The sequence below is a fragment of the Nicotiana tomentosiformis genome, chromosome 6, assembly GCF_000390325.3.
Source record: "Nicotiana tomentosiformis chromosome 6, ASM39032v3, whole genome shotgun sequence".
NCBI lineage: Eukaryota > Viridiplantae > Streptophyta > Magnoliopsida > Solanales > Solanaceae > Nicotiana > Nicotiana tomentosiformis.
The window spans coordinates 97,555,433-97,570,386 of record NC_090817.1 but is presented as its reverse complement, the minus strand read 5'-3'; the positions used below and the strand labels follow the sequence as shown (position 1 = coordinate 97,570,386).

Sequence of the window (14,954 nt, the reverse complement as noted above, 5' to 3'; positions counted from 1 at the left end):
CCGGTCAAAAATTCTTATTCTAATGGGTTCGGGCCGTTCTCCTTGGCAGGATAGATACATCTATGGTTAGTGATATTCGACCCTCAGTAGTGCGGACACTATGATGGATCAGGTCATACGCCTCGGCAGGATTATGTACCACACTCTCATGGGAGCGGGTCGATCGGCAATAAAATAGATGTATCTATGGTTCGACAATGTTATGATGGATCGGGGCGTACGCCTCGGCATTTCTATAAAATACTCTTATGAAATCGTGCGTAATAATGGGCAAGAAGCCAGTATATCTGTGAGCTTTTCCTGATTGAACTGTGATGACCTACCTAGTAAGGTCCATTGTATATATACTCCGATTGAGGAGGTAACTACTAGCTGAGAGTTTGAGTTATTGCTGAGAGGAGGATTGTACCACGTATTATACTTGTTATTTCGCTTATTTACTCTGAATCACACCTGTTTACTTCTATTGTATCTCTCTTATCGGACCACTAGTAAGTGTTGATGTCGACCCCTCGTCACTACTTCTCTGGGGTCAGGCTAGATATTTACTGGGTACGCATTGATGTACGTACTCATGCTACACTTGCTGCACTTTTTGTACAGGTACATATATGTCTGGTGGTCTTTTGGGCGCAGAGGCGCGGCTATTGCGGGGATTTTTCGTGAACTACATTTCATGTTACGATCTGCAGCCTGTAAAGTTTCCATCAGAGTTGTTTATATTCTCCTGTCTAAATTGTATTCCAGACAGATGTTGTATTTTATCATATTTTCTAGTTGAAGCTCATGCACTTGTGACACCGGGTTTTGGGAGTTCCTACGGGTTATTCGTTATTGTAATTCGTGTAATTCTATCTCACACTATTTAATTAATAAAAAACTTATGATTTTAAAGTATTATAATGAGTAATTGAATTGATCAATCACTGTTGACTTGCCTGACGGCGGTGTTAGGCGTCATCACGACCTACAGTGAATTTTGGGTCGTGACAAAACTCAAAATGTGCGCATGCATGTGCAACTAAGGATGTGGTAAAGATACAAATTAAGTACATCATTTTGACTAAAGTTTGAACATAGGGCATTTGTATTGAGGAAAGGAACAAGCACATGACAGGCACGTGATGGCAGAAGGATTAGATTGTTAATAGTTAGTTAGTTAGTTATAACTAATTATGTGATTGGGCACAATGAAACTAGTGATAGAATAATAGAATTAGTTGCACTATTGTAGTGTGTGTGTATATAGATCATTAGCTCATTGCATTGCTTAAGATTTGCAATATGGTAGCTCAAATTACTTTCAATGGATATTATTCTCTAGAACCTTCTCATTCATTTCCTTCTCTAACAATCTCACTAAGTTATTCTCAAATCTCCATTAGGGTATCAGAGCGCAGGAGATAGATTCCTATTCACTACGATTATTATTCTCTAATTTCTACAAAGTTTTCTTTGTTGTAGATCGGTTGCGATTTTCTCGATCGATTAAGCTAGGGTTTGTTGATTCCTTCAATTTGCGACTGGAGATTCCGTGAATTGTGAAATCAAAGACTTAAATTGCTTGATTTGACTTGGAGAAGAAATTTCAACTGGAACCAGCATAGGAACAACCATATCAACTATCGATCATCATCATCCTCTGTATTTACACCCATGCGACACTCCAGATAACTCCTTGATTTCAATTCAGCTGACTGAAACTGAGAACTATGCGTTATGGAGTAGATCTATGAAAATAGGATTGATTGGTACAAGTAAGTTGGGTTTTGTTGATGGACGTTGTACTAAGGATAAGTTTGATCGGTCATTGTATGAACTTTGGGAGAAATGCAATGTAATATTTCTGTCATGGATTATGAATGTTGTGAGCAAGGAATTGCTTAGTGGAATTATGTACAAATCGAGTGTACATAAGGTTTGGATAGATTTGAAGGATAAATATGACAAAGTGGATAGATCTCGTATTTTCTTTCTGCATAAGAAAATAGTTTTCACAAGGAATTTCTTCTGTGTCTGCTTATTTCTCAAAGTTGACAGACCTTTGGGAAGAATATGATGCATTGATGACCTGTCCTGGATGTGATTGCCCAGAATCTAAAAGTTATTCAGAGCATTTTGTATATCAGAGGTTATTACAGTTCTTAATGGGCCTAAATGAATCGTATGCACAGCCTAGGAGCCAAAATGTGATGATGAGCCCAGTGCCTTCTATCAATAAGGCATATTCCATGATAGTTTCTGAGAAAAGCCAAAGATCCTTGGGAAAGTTTACACATGTGATTGACATCACAGATGGTATAACATTGTTCGCTAATAAATGAGGAGTGACCACAGGAAAAGATTACAAGCCTAGGAGGAATAATTTATTCTGTGATTTCTGCAACTATAAAGGGCACACAAGGGAGACCTGCTTTAAGATACATGGATATCCAGCTGACTTCAAAATGAGGAAGAAGACCAACAACTTCCCTCAATGACCAATGGTGAATGCAACAACACATGAGGCATAGCAGTTAACGGGTAAAGCAACAGCTAATGCAGTATCTCAGGAGGGGCAGCAGATGATGAACACACTAGTGGGAAATTCAACACGAGCTCAACCAATCATGTTCACTCAGGAACAATATGATCAAATCTTAAAGCCGATCAACAAGGATACAGGTGATAACATAAAGAATTTTATAGGTACAACTAAGACTACTGCAACAAATGACAAAGTAAAGAATAAAAATTGGATAGTAAACTCGGATGCATCCAATTACATGGTTCACACCAAAGAATTGCTTGAGAGATAAACATTGATAGCATAAATACTGAATCTAAAGTGTATTTACCTAATGGTACCTCATTAGACATTGCTTGCACTGGAGAAAGTAAAATTAGTGAAAGCGGTGTCATTAGAATATGCTCTATATTACAGATTTTAAATACAACGTATTGTCTGTTTCCAAACTTACAAGGGACTTAAACTGCTTCATATCTTTCTATCCTGACTTTTGGATCATGCAGGACCTTCATAAGAGGAAAGTGAAGGGGATTGGTAAGGAACTAGATAACTTGTACAATTTGCAGCACTAGAAAAATGAAGTTAAGACAGCACATGTACAAGTACATGATGATTATATGAAAGAAGAGGATTTAGGAATATGGCATGGCAGACTTGGATATGCTCCAAATAAAGTAGTAAAGCAAATTCCAAACATGAAGTTCAAGTCCAATAGTAATAGATTATGGGATTGTACAATCTATCCTCTAGCTAGACAAGGAAGATCGCCCTTCTCAAAGAGTACAAGTATATCAAATAAGCCTTTTGAGATAATCCATATAGATGTATCGGGTTCATATAGAGTGAAAACTCAAAATGGACAGAAATCTTTCCTTACTATAGTAGATGACTATAGTATGATGATATGAATTTATCTGTTAAGACTCAAGAGTAATGTAGTTGTATGCTTGATGCAGTTTTTAGCCTTAATAAAGACTCAATTTAGTGCAACAATCCAAAATTCTAAGGAGTGACAATGGATCTGAGTTATTTAATTATGAATGCAGTAATTTATTTCATTCATATGGAATGATTCATCAGAGTTCTTGTGTCCACACCCCACAACAAAATGGGGTGGTGGAGAGAAAATACAAACATATACTAGAGATGGCCATGGTAATTAGATTGCAGGGTCATCTACCTCTCAAATTATGGGGAGAGTGTGTGCAAGCAGCAGTATATGTGATTAACAGACTCCCTTTATCAGTACTGTCAGGCAAATCTTCTTTTGATATATTGTATGGGAAAGCACCATCCTTGCAGCACATGAGAACCGTAAGATGCCTTTGTTTTGCTAAACTCCTGGTAGGAGGAGACAAATTTGCAGCAAGAGCTAATGGGGTTGTTCTGATGGGATATTCATCATCCTAGAAAGGCTACAGACTATAATATCTTGACTAACACCTTTTTTGTTAGCAGGGATGTGAAGTTCGTGGAGCACATCTTCCCTTTTCAACTTCTAAAGAAAGGAAAGCTGCAGGTTTTTCCCAATTGAGTGATAGAGTCATCTACCAGTAGCCATGATGTATACTTGCTAATAATAATGATGGCTCAGCAGGACCAACTCCTCTAGAAGAAGATACATTCACTCGAGAAGCATCACTTGCTGCATAGACACCATCCCCATCACTTTGAAGATGTCTTTGAAGATGCACAACAACAAGTAGAGTTGTCCTCATAAGCAGTTATTCTCACCAATATAGATGGTCAGCTCAGGAAATCAGGAAGGACTGTGAAGGAACCTATGTGGATGCAGGATTATGTGTGCAATGGGTCATTGACAAGTTCAGTTGACACATTATCTTGCAAGTATCCAATGCAAGACTACTTGAGTCATACTGGTGTTTCAGCCAAGTATAAATCCTATCTCAAAATCACCAACTTGAAGGATCCTATGAGCTATGAAGAAGTAGTAGCAGATCCCAAGTGGGTTAAAGCCATGGACCAAGAGTTGACTACCCTCAAAGAAAATGATACTTGGACATTAGTAGACTTACCAGCAGGAAAGGTACCTATTGGATACAAGTGGGCATTCAAAATAAAGTATAGAGACAATGGAGAAGTTGAGAGATACAAGGCTCGATTAGTGGCCAAATGTTGTAATCGGATTGAAGGGTTAGATTACCGGGAAACTTTTTCTCATGTAGTCAAGATGGTGACAGTAAGAGCAGTCCTAGCTTTGGAAACAACATCTAATGGATGTATACAATTCAATTATTCAAAGAGACCTCACTGAAAAAGTCTACATGTGCATACCTCAGGGATTTCACAGCCAGGGGGAGAAAGTATGTAGGTTGCATAAATCCCTTTATGGATTAAAGCAAGCTTCAAGACAGTGGAATTTGAAACTGACTGAGGCATTGCTCAGTTCAAGTTTTTTTCAGAGTCACTTTGATTATTGTTTGTTCACAAAGAAGCAAGGAACCATATTAGTAATCATCCTGGTATATGTGGATGAATTCCTCATAATTGGGAATGACCAATGTCTAATTTCAGAGGCAAATTCCATATTGTAGTGTAACTTCAAGATTAAAGACTTAGGGGAGTTGAAGTTTTTTCTTAGAATTGAAATAGCAAGATCAAAAGAAGGAATATTGATGAATCAAAGAAAATTTGTAATGGAATTGATCATTGATCTTGGACTAGCAGGATCAAAACTAGTAGCTTCACCAATGCAACGCAATCAGAGATTAACTACTGTCGAATATGATCAACACTTAAATCTGAAAGAAGATGAGAAGTTGGCAGATGTAGGGCTATACCAAAGACTGGTGGGCAAGTTGTTGTTGTATCTCACCATGACAAGGTCATACATTTGCTATGCAGTGCATGTGCTAAGTCAGTTCATGCATTGTCCAAAGAAGTTACACATGGAAGGTGCAGTAAGACTTGTGAGGTACATAAAAGGTGCTCCAGGATTAGATTTACTAATGAGCTCAAAATATTTCACAAAGTTCACAGCCTTTGTGATACTGATTGGGCATCATGCCGAGTGTCCAGAAGGTCTATGACAGGATATGTGATGAAGTTGGAAGATTCTTTAGTATCTTGAAAATCAAAGAAGCAATGCACAATATCAAAAAGCTCAGCAGAAGCTGAATATAGTAGCATGGCTGCTGCAGTCTCAGAAATCCTATGGTTAACAGGACTGCGCAAAGAATTGGGTGCAGAGGTTGAATCACCAGTGGAACTGCACTGTGATATCAAAGCAGCAATCCAAATTGCTGCAAATCCCATATTCCATGAACGAACAAAATATATAGAGATAGATTTGCATTTCATCAGGGAGAGAATTCAACAAGGGATTGTCAAAACAAAGTATGTGATGTCAAAGGACCAAGAAGAAGACTTGCTTACAAAGGCCCCGGGAAGATCACAACGTGAACATCTAATGGGCAAGCTAGGAGTGCTCAACCTATTTGCACCACCTAGCTTGAGGGGGAGTATTGAGGAAATGAATAAGCACATGACTGGCACGTGAGGGCAGAAGGATTAGTAAGATATATATAGCCTTCTATGGAGAAAAAAAACACCCTATCTTATGTGGATATTCTTATACTTCCTCTGATCCACTTTAATTGATTTGTTGGCATTTTTTTTTTTGTTGGTCTGCAATATTTATATATTTTTCAGATATCAATAAGGAATTAACTTCTTTTTTTTCAAAGTTGTCATTGGAATAAAGAGCCTAGGATTATTTGTTATATTTTCAATGAACAAATTAAAATTAATATGGTTAATTTTATTGTTAATTAATGATAAAAGGTGATTCCTCCATATGTGTGAAAACAACTAAAAAATCAATTAAAGTGAACCGAATGGAGTACTTCAAAACACACTGAATTATTGCTTCTAAGTGATATTATGAATAAAAAGGTCATTAAAAAAATTATATATGTCATCCTCTGTGTGATACTACATAGCAAATTAAAGTGTGTGATATTACTTTGACTTCTGGTCTCTCTGCTATATTATCTGGCTTTCCCAAATAGGAATAAGTCCTCTTCATTTGCAGCGACACTTGCACTCACTTTATCTCCAATCAAATGCAACTGCACCTAGAGTTGTAATGTATCCCATACACATTGACCAACTGTTCTATCCCGGAAAGAAACCAAAATAAACAAAGTAAACACACTTGGCAGAGTTTACTAACGAAATGGTAAATTCTATAATGTATTTATATTATAAAGAATTTATATTATAAAGAATATTTTACATAATTTATTTATTTAAATAATACTAACTATAAAGTGATTTTTACCTGTTATTTGTCATAAGTTGGTACTTGCAAGTACTTTTGGAAAGATTGATCAAATACACATTTATTTCTATAATTGGTAAAAGCACTTCCAAAATGATTTACAAAGGTGCAATAGATTGATTTCAAGATAAAAGAGAGAAGGAAATGACAATGCAAAGTAAACGAGCTTGTGATGTGGTTTTTTAAAAATAATGTTTGGGAATTTTGACTTTGTTCTTATAGAATAATCTGACAAACTCGTATTTTGTTCAAAGCTAAGGAAAAATGCCTCAAAAACAAAAGAAAAATAAGTCAATGCCACTAAACAAGGCATTTGGAGCGACACATCTATTAGATGTTCCCTCCATTATTTACAGCAAATTAACTAGCCGAAATTGAGTTAAAACATTTTCTTAATACCTAACACACCCAAAATGTATCTTGTTTTCACTTGAGTTGGGCCTTAAAAAGACCCCAGAATAGTAGAAATGATACCAGGTAGCCACTCTAAAGGGTTTTTATTTAGAATTTAGTCAGTACGTTTTGAATTTCAGTTTTTCAGTTCAATTTTCCAGAACAAAAATGTTTTGAGTTGTCCTGAAATCAAGATTTTTAGTTTAAAATTCCAGGACAATAAGTACTGGCTAATCTCTAAATAGTATCCCTGAGAATGACTATCTGTACACTTCAGAATATCCATAAAAGAGATCAAATTATTTAAATTAAAATGCTTGCAGCTCCCATGAATTATTTGTTGAGCGGTATATAAATTAATTAAAATTTAAAATCACCTGCATTAAGAGTATCAACTTGAGGATCGATCCGAATTAAAGTAGATTGCTAATTCCGCATCCACTTAATTATTACTGAATCATTTACGCTATTGTTGAGTATCAATTGCAAAAGTATTCCAGAAATAATGGTTTGAAACATACATAATTAAGACAAAGATCACGATGCAGTTATCTTGGTCTTAAATTAGGATTTGCAATCACAGTGTCCATTAAGATGTCATTGTTTTATCCATAAGACCAAAAATTGCTTTATAAAAATTTTTTCCTCATAAAAAAAGAACTTATGGAGTATAAGTTAACTTATGAAATACCAGTTACGTATTTGTAATCTACATGTCTTAGTTTTTCAGCTTACATGCATGGCCTAGATGATACATGCGAAATGTATTACTCCACAAAGTGAAAGAAGTATATATACGTAATTTCCAACTACTGATGGCAATTAATTAGACGAAAGTATAGCTAGCTTTTAAGTAGTACCGTACGTATAATAAATTCAACTAAAATGTAAAAGAGGAATAACCAAGCAGAAAAAACATCAAAATTAATATTGGTCCGCTAGCTGCAACATGTTCCATTGGGATACAATAAATCTTCAGTGGTACGTAGCTAGGTACTACATTGTAATTAAATTGCTATAGTATAAGCCAGGAATTAATGGAAACGATAATAAGACACTATTGCCTAATATATATTAATGGTGTCAGCGTAATACCTTTAAATAATGGAGCACGTACGCAAGTCATTTTTGGCTACAAGCTCTTACTCTTCATCTAACAATTCTTTTCTTTGTTGAGATGGCAAGTTACTCATGTATTTATTTATAGCCTCAACACAAATTGGTAATGGAGACGTTATATCTCTGGCATTATTGTGTATGGTACATACTTTCTTTTTTCTTCTATAGTGCTCACTTTGGTCTGTTGGCTACATTATCTCTGACTTCCCAAATTGGAATAAGTTAATGACACTTGTGCTCCCTTTTATCCCCAGTCAATCCCCTTTTTCTTTCTTTCTTTCTTTCTGATAATTAAACTACACATCATTCAGTAGTTTTATTTTTCAGATACTTGACTTACGCAGGAATTAATTAGTCAGGCAACTTCTGCTGAATCTTATCTTAAAAATTGAACGAAATCATGATTTCAATCAACGAAAGTGAACTGCAATAGCTAAATTGAGGAGCGTAATTTCTCTTTTCATTTATTAGTTCAGTTTTCAAGAATTTGATTTCCAGATATTGAAGGAAAAAGAATGAAGAAATTAAAGAACTTGTGCTTTATGTTGTGCTTATATTCTTGGCAATTTTGACTTTTGTTCTCGTAGAATCTGACAAATTCACATATCGAAATAAATATATGAAATTTAAAGTGCCCCACGGGAAACATTAGAGGAGGTACAGTATTTTATTTATACTGCATCATCGACAATAGTTATATACTTTATTTGATTTTCCTACTTGATGAAGTAATACGATACCATGCTCATCTTTTTCCTCTCCTTTAGCTTTCATTTGATCTTCAAAATCTCATTTTTTATTACGAGTTTAAATTTTTTGTTTACCTTGAACTTCAAAAGAGATCACACAACAACGGAATGGAACCTCCTCCCACCCCCATTACCCTCTAGTCACACTTACTTCAGAGCTTGAATTGCAAATAATATCGATTCATACAGAAGAAAAGGTTCTCTATTATAACAGATTTGTTGATGCTAGAGTCCACCTGTTGACCTATTCAACAGCTGAGCTAAAAACAGTCTAAACAGAAAACAATGAAGCAATTGGATTCGTGAAAACTGAAGAGAACAAAACTGTTTTTCAAGTTCGTTCATATTCTACATAAACAAGCTTCAGTAATGGAGAAGTCTGAGAAAAGACCATGTCAATACATGATTGTTCGTAGTGGTGGACAATGACGAGCAGTTTCCTTCCATAACTAGCTTGCTCTGTATAAATTGTTCAAACAACACTAAATGCCGACTGTAGAGTAGAGGAGAATCGAGAAGTAAGAGTCTGGGCTGCAAATGCTTGGAGCTGCTTCTTAGCATCTGGATTTCAGAAAAAAAATACTATGAAGATTAACAAGAAAAGGCATACTGGAAAACAAAATAGGAAAAGGGAATAGTACATTGACATCAGATAACAAGAAGTACCAAAAACAAAAATGAAAAAACTGAAACAAGCAGGGCAAGATAGAAACCAATCCAAGATACACAAACTAATGAGGAAACCCAACAAAATCTACCGTCATATTATATTCTTGCATGAAAGTTGGAACACCCAAACAAAATAAAACACCAGCAGTAATGATATTGTTAGGCGCAGAATCCACAGAAGTTACAGTAAGTACGCACCTTTGCGACATCTAGTAAAACCAACAATATTTGCGACGCTGAGAGTCAAGCAAACTCCAACAACGAGAAGATAGTCAGCTTGGAATCTAATGAGGGAGAATATCGCGAGAAAGAACCAAGCAACAGCCTACAACGAAGTACACATATCAGGTGCAACATATCAATGGATAACTATATCACTTTGCAAAATAAGGTACAGATAAAAACCAAATATAATCCCTATAACATATGCTACAATATGCTTTTGAAGTTTGAATCCTGGAATAATAAAAGCTGAAAACAGAAAACAAGAAGCCAAGGTGTGAACGGCCATCGTTCATATCCAAACTTATGTGTTTTGCCAATTTTTCTTGAATTCTTCTGATTAATACATGTGCTCAATTTGTTTATGTTGAACTTTAGAATAAGCAGTCAGTGTGATAAGAGTCTTCACTTACTGTTAGGTACAAAGTCCACCAGAACAGCCAGGAATCCTTCTTGTTCATGCGAGCCATTGACTGAAAGGAAAAGTGAAGGACAAAGGTACGTCCCGGCCAATAAAAAGTTAATCAATTAATAAGACTAAATGCGCGAGCACTTCTAAAATAAACCTATGTATGAAGGGCAAGAAGTCTGCTAAGGAACCTGAGACTAGATTACACACCTCTTGATCAAGGCACTCAAATCTCCACACACTCTCGCCATTATCATCTATTTCATTCCACCATCTTAAACCCACCAGGATACGCCCACTCACATTCTTAACCACCCAAAAGTCAAAAGCAGCTAAAAGAACAGTTATCACAAATATGATAACAAAACTATCAACAAATAGAGCTGACAGAATATAAAACGCTAGTGCTGCTGCCTGTCAATGCAAAGGAAATGTGTTAAGTAAATACAATTTATAAGACATTAAAATAAGAAGACTATAATAAACTGCACCTTGAAGAGCACATGAAAAAAGCATATCTGTGGGTGCGCATAGTCCTCCCCTGCAGGCTGAAAAAGAACGTGATAGTGTAACTAGCATTATGACAGAAAAGATCAACATTTTTTTATGTGCTTCCCTCCTTTCCTTGCACCAGAGAGTGTTCAGGGTGTAAGAGGTAGAGCAACAACGGTAGAAAAGAAAGAAAACAAGGAGGGAGGGTTATCAAAAATAAGTAACAGAGGAAAAAAGTAACCAGAGCCACAAGCTCCTCTAAGCTACAAGTGTTACATATTAAAAAATTAACCTTTTTCACCTACATTGCTTCTCCTAGATCATCTACCCCCCTTCCCATCCGGAGGATGAGAAAATCGGAATGAACTCAAAGTTATGACAATAACAACAACAACACAAATACGACTCAATTCAGCGCTAGTTGGGATTGGCTATACAGATCTGTTTCACTACATTCATACCAGGTTCATTCCAATATTCAATAGTCCGCGACTATCTAACACTAGAGTTCTCTATATTTTCTACTGACATACAAATATCTGAACAAAATAAAAAGAACTACTATAAACATTGGACCTAATGTAAGTATACCGATCTGCTTTTCCATGACTCTTTCATTACTATATCTCTGTTGCTTTAATGCTGCGACTATGTTGTCCTGAGCCGGGGGTCTATCGAAAACAGGCTTTGTACCTGCACAACGTAGAGGTAAGGTTGCGTACGTACTACCCTTCCCAGACCTCACTTGTGGGATTACACTGGGTTGTTTGTTGTTGTTGTTGTAGCTAGTATCTCCTATATGGATCTTTTGCTTCCATCATGTCTATTTTTCTCTAAAGTCTACATGGATTTTAAGAGATTATAAGTCCTTAGAGACAACTTTCATCCACGTGATTTTAGGCCTATTTCTTCACCTTCTAAAAGCTTCAACCGTAACATTTGGAATCTACATAGAACACTACCAAACCATCTCAAGCAACCTCTTTAACTATATCCTCTATGTGTGCTAGTTGTACCTCTTATGACACCAAACTAAAACTTAACCGCCCCAATCACATAGCTAGCATTGTATAGTGGGACTTACTTGACATCCAAAATTAATAGTGCATCTAGATGTTTCAATTTCAAAGTTGCATCAATATATACACACAACAATATCTTTATACAAAACAACTAAGCTTGATTCCCAAACTAATATGGTCAGCTATACAAGTCTTCTACATCTATTTCAATACGTGGGTCCATCACATTCCAAATAAAAAAAATTGTTTTTTAAAGCAAATTAGGAGTTCAATATTTTGAAAATTTATCATATTATCACTTTTTTAACCTATACATAAAGCTATTTCTCCCTCCCTCCTTTCTCTGGATGTGAAACCGGCCCTGCGAAGCTTACATGGACTCGAAAATAGAACAAAGCAAGAACACTAAGCCGTCGCCCAAACATGCAACTATGTTAAAAATACAATTGCTGTCAGAACTAAAAAATCATCTACAGACGTTTTATGCCCACTCGTTTTGAATAACGCCTGCATCATCCATACATAAAAATTGATGTAGTATATCATATCAACAGTAAGGACTTCTTATTGAAACTTGAAACATTGGAAATAAAAATGATTTATGGGTGGAATCAAATATGCTATACTTATAGAAACCAAAAATAGCATATTCAAACTATCTGAAAGTCTATAGACGCCAAAAATAGCATATGCAAATTATCAGAAAGTATCTAGACACTACAATAGCATAATAGCACCCTGCAAATTCCAATTTGTTTGAGTATATAAAATAAAATCCAAGTGACACATTTCAAAGTAGCATCAACAAACTAACAATACAACTGCACGAATCAAATTAACCAAAATCTATATATTGGGATACTTCAGCCAATTAACAATGAAGTATATACATATAAATCTAGCATATGAGTGAAGCCAACTAGCATCCTTTTATTTTCACTTCATTTTTATTTATCTCCCACTGCAGAACAGTAAATTATTTTTCTACTATTATACGCAGTCAAATACTTCTGTCAGTCTAATAAGTCCAAATCTCACCAAACTTACATCTCGTAAGACTTGTTGAAACATGAGAGAGAGGGAGAGAGAAAGAATGAAAGGCAAAGAGAAGATCACGGAAAAGGATACACTTGCCAAAGACACAAACTGCTCTAAATACAAACTGACATCAAAAAATGCATTAATGTAGCATATAGTGACACAAAGATGATAGAAAATATATTTAGTTATCTTTTCAGTACTTATGACGTATAATATCTTTTTCAACCAAAACCTTCTAGGAGAAAAATGATATGTGTGGTCCTAACACAAAATAAAAGGTCACTCCACCAGCAGATCCGGTGTCAAAAATATGCCAAAAGAACATAGTCTAAGAATCTCTACGTAGATCAATCAAGGGGATATCTTGAAATAGACTTGTGGCCATAACTATATTATTTATGACATCTGAGACCAAAATAGCAGGTTAAACTCTCTTTGCCTGCTCGTAATACTCAGTAAGACCTTGAACATAAAAGAGTAATAGGACAGCTTAATGCACTACGATAAGATTTAGATAAGAAATGATGAAATGGTATCCTTCTATATTTATTAGTCCATTTATTTTTGTTTACCAGCCGTTAAGGGAATGTGTACTTATATACCAGTTTGGTGTTAAGCACACCTTTTTCACTTTCACTTTTATTTTGTTTTGGTGTGATGATGATATGAATTGAGCTTAAAGAAAGAATTAAGGATTCATATATAGCAGATGCCAACTTGTTTCGGACTGAGGCGTACTTGTTGTTGTTGTTGCTGCTGCTGTTGTTGTTGTTATAAGCAGCCTATGATATGCAGGAGTATTATTTCACAATTCTTCTGGACAATTTATTTTTGACGATTATTTCCCCTAAATTTGCATTAATACTTCATCAATAAGAACAAATTTTATATCTTCCAGATCGATAATACAATTCAAGGATGGAATTCACTAGAGTGAGAATTTTCAATTCCCAAACAGATCGAAAAACAAAAGGAAAAAAAAAAAGAGTAAATCAACAGATCAATTAATCTTCATTGAAAAACTACGAGCTCAAACAAAACCCTAGCCTCAATGCAATGATTTCAAGTATTATCTGATAATGATAAATGATTGTAAATTAGATTGGGTTGGGGGGGGGGGGGGGGGGGGAAGAGACAAATGAAAACAATTAAACTTACTGGGTTAAAATCCATATCGAATAATCAAATCCAATGCCCTTAGGATTTCGCCTGATCTCTGAAAAATGGTCGCGTTTTCTCTCTCTAAAACTGGTGCAACAATTTCGTGGAAATGAAAATAGAGCTGTTTCTTAGATTTGGCATTTGGCAAATTTTTGGAATTCTAGAAAATGAACCCCGAAACTTCTGTTATTTAGGAAATGCTCCAGGAATTTTTTAGCTCTTCAATTCTGGTCTCTGGTAGAGTTTAAATTATCCTCTTCAAATAAGGAAATTAAGGTTTAATAACATAACAATAATTATATCTCAATTCCAAATAAGTAAGTGTCAGCTATATGAATTCTTAAATGAAACTAAAAAGTCGTAGAAGTTCTCTATATTTTCTAAGGTATTCTACTCGTGAAGAAGTATTTTTCGTCCTCAAACCAAAAAAAATAAGGAAAAAAGACTCGAAAAATATCCATGAAAAAGTTAATATTTGGGGGGGAAATCTTGACATAAGATTCTTCAATAGGGGCAAGAGACTCTTAGAAAAGCACATAATCTAATTTAAACGATATTAACATGACTAAATGAATATTCTAAGCTAATTACTATTCATATATAAATCTTTTAGTTTTTGTGTCATATCTTTTGCTAGGTTTGCATTGATTCCAGTATATCGTGGGTCTTTCAATATAATTTTGTTATATGTGATTTTAGATTTATCTCGTCCCTTTTAACACCTTCATGCACAATGGTTTCGCGCTACATATTAGTGCATATGAAAAAACAAACGATCTTAATTATCCAGTATTTAAATATAGACACCAGGTTTTGATAATCATATGTATATTCAGCTTGACGTGTTCTAATTTTAATAAATACA

At 35.3% G+C, this 14,954-nt stretch overlaps 1 protein-coding gene across 1 annotated transcript; it reads right to left on the bottom strand.

Annotated features, from left to right (window-relative positions):
• Positions 1-9,232: 9,232 nt before the first annotated feature.
• LOC104111256 (Golgi apparatus membrane protein-like protein ECHIDNA) lies at positions 9,233-14,281 on the bottom strand. Its single transcript, XM_009620917.4, has 6 exons — positions 14,087-14,281; positions 10,865-10,921; positions 10,584-10,787; positions 10,378-10,437; positions 9,941-10,067; positions 9,233-9,634 (listed from the first exon to the last, which is right to left on the bottom strand). Exons 1-6 carry the CDS (start codon positions 14,099-14,101, stop codon positions 9,546-9,548), a joined length of 552 nt encoding a protein of 183 aa, XP_009619212.1. The 5' UTR covers positions 14,102-14,281; the 3' UTR covers positions 9,233-9,545.
• Positions 14,282-14,954: the final 673 nt, after the last annotated feature.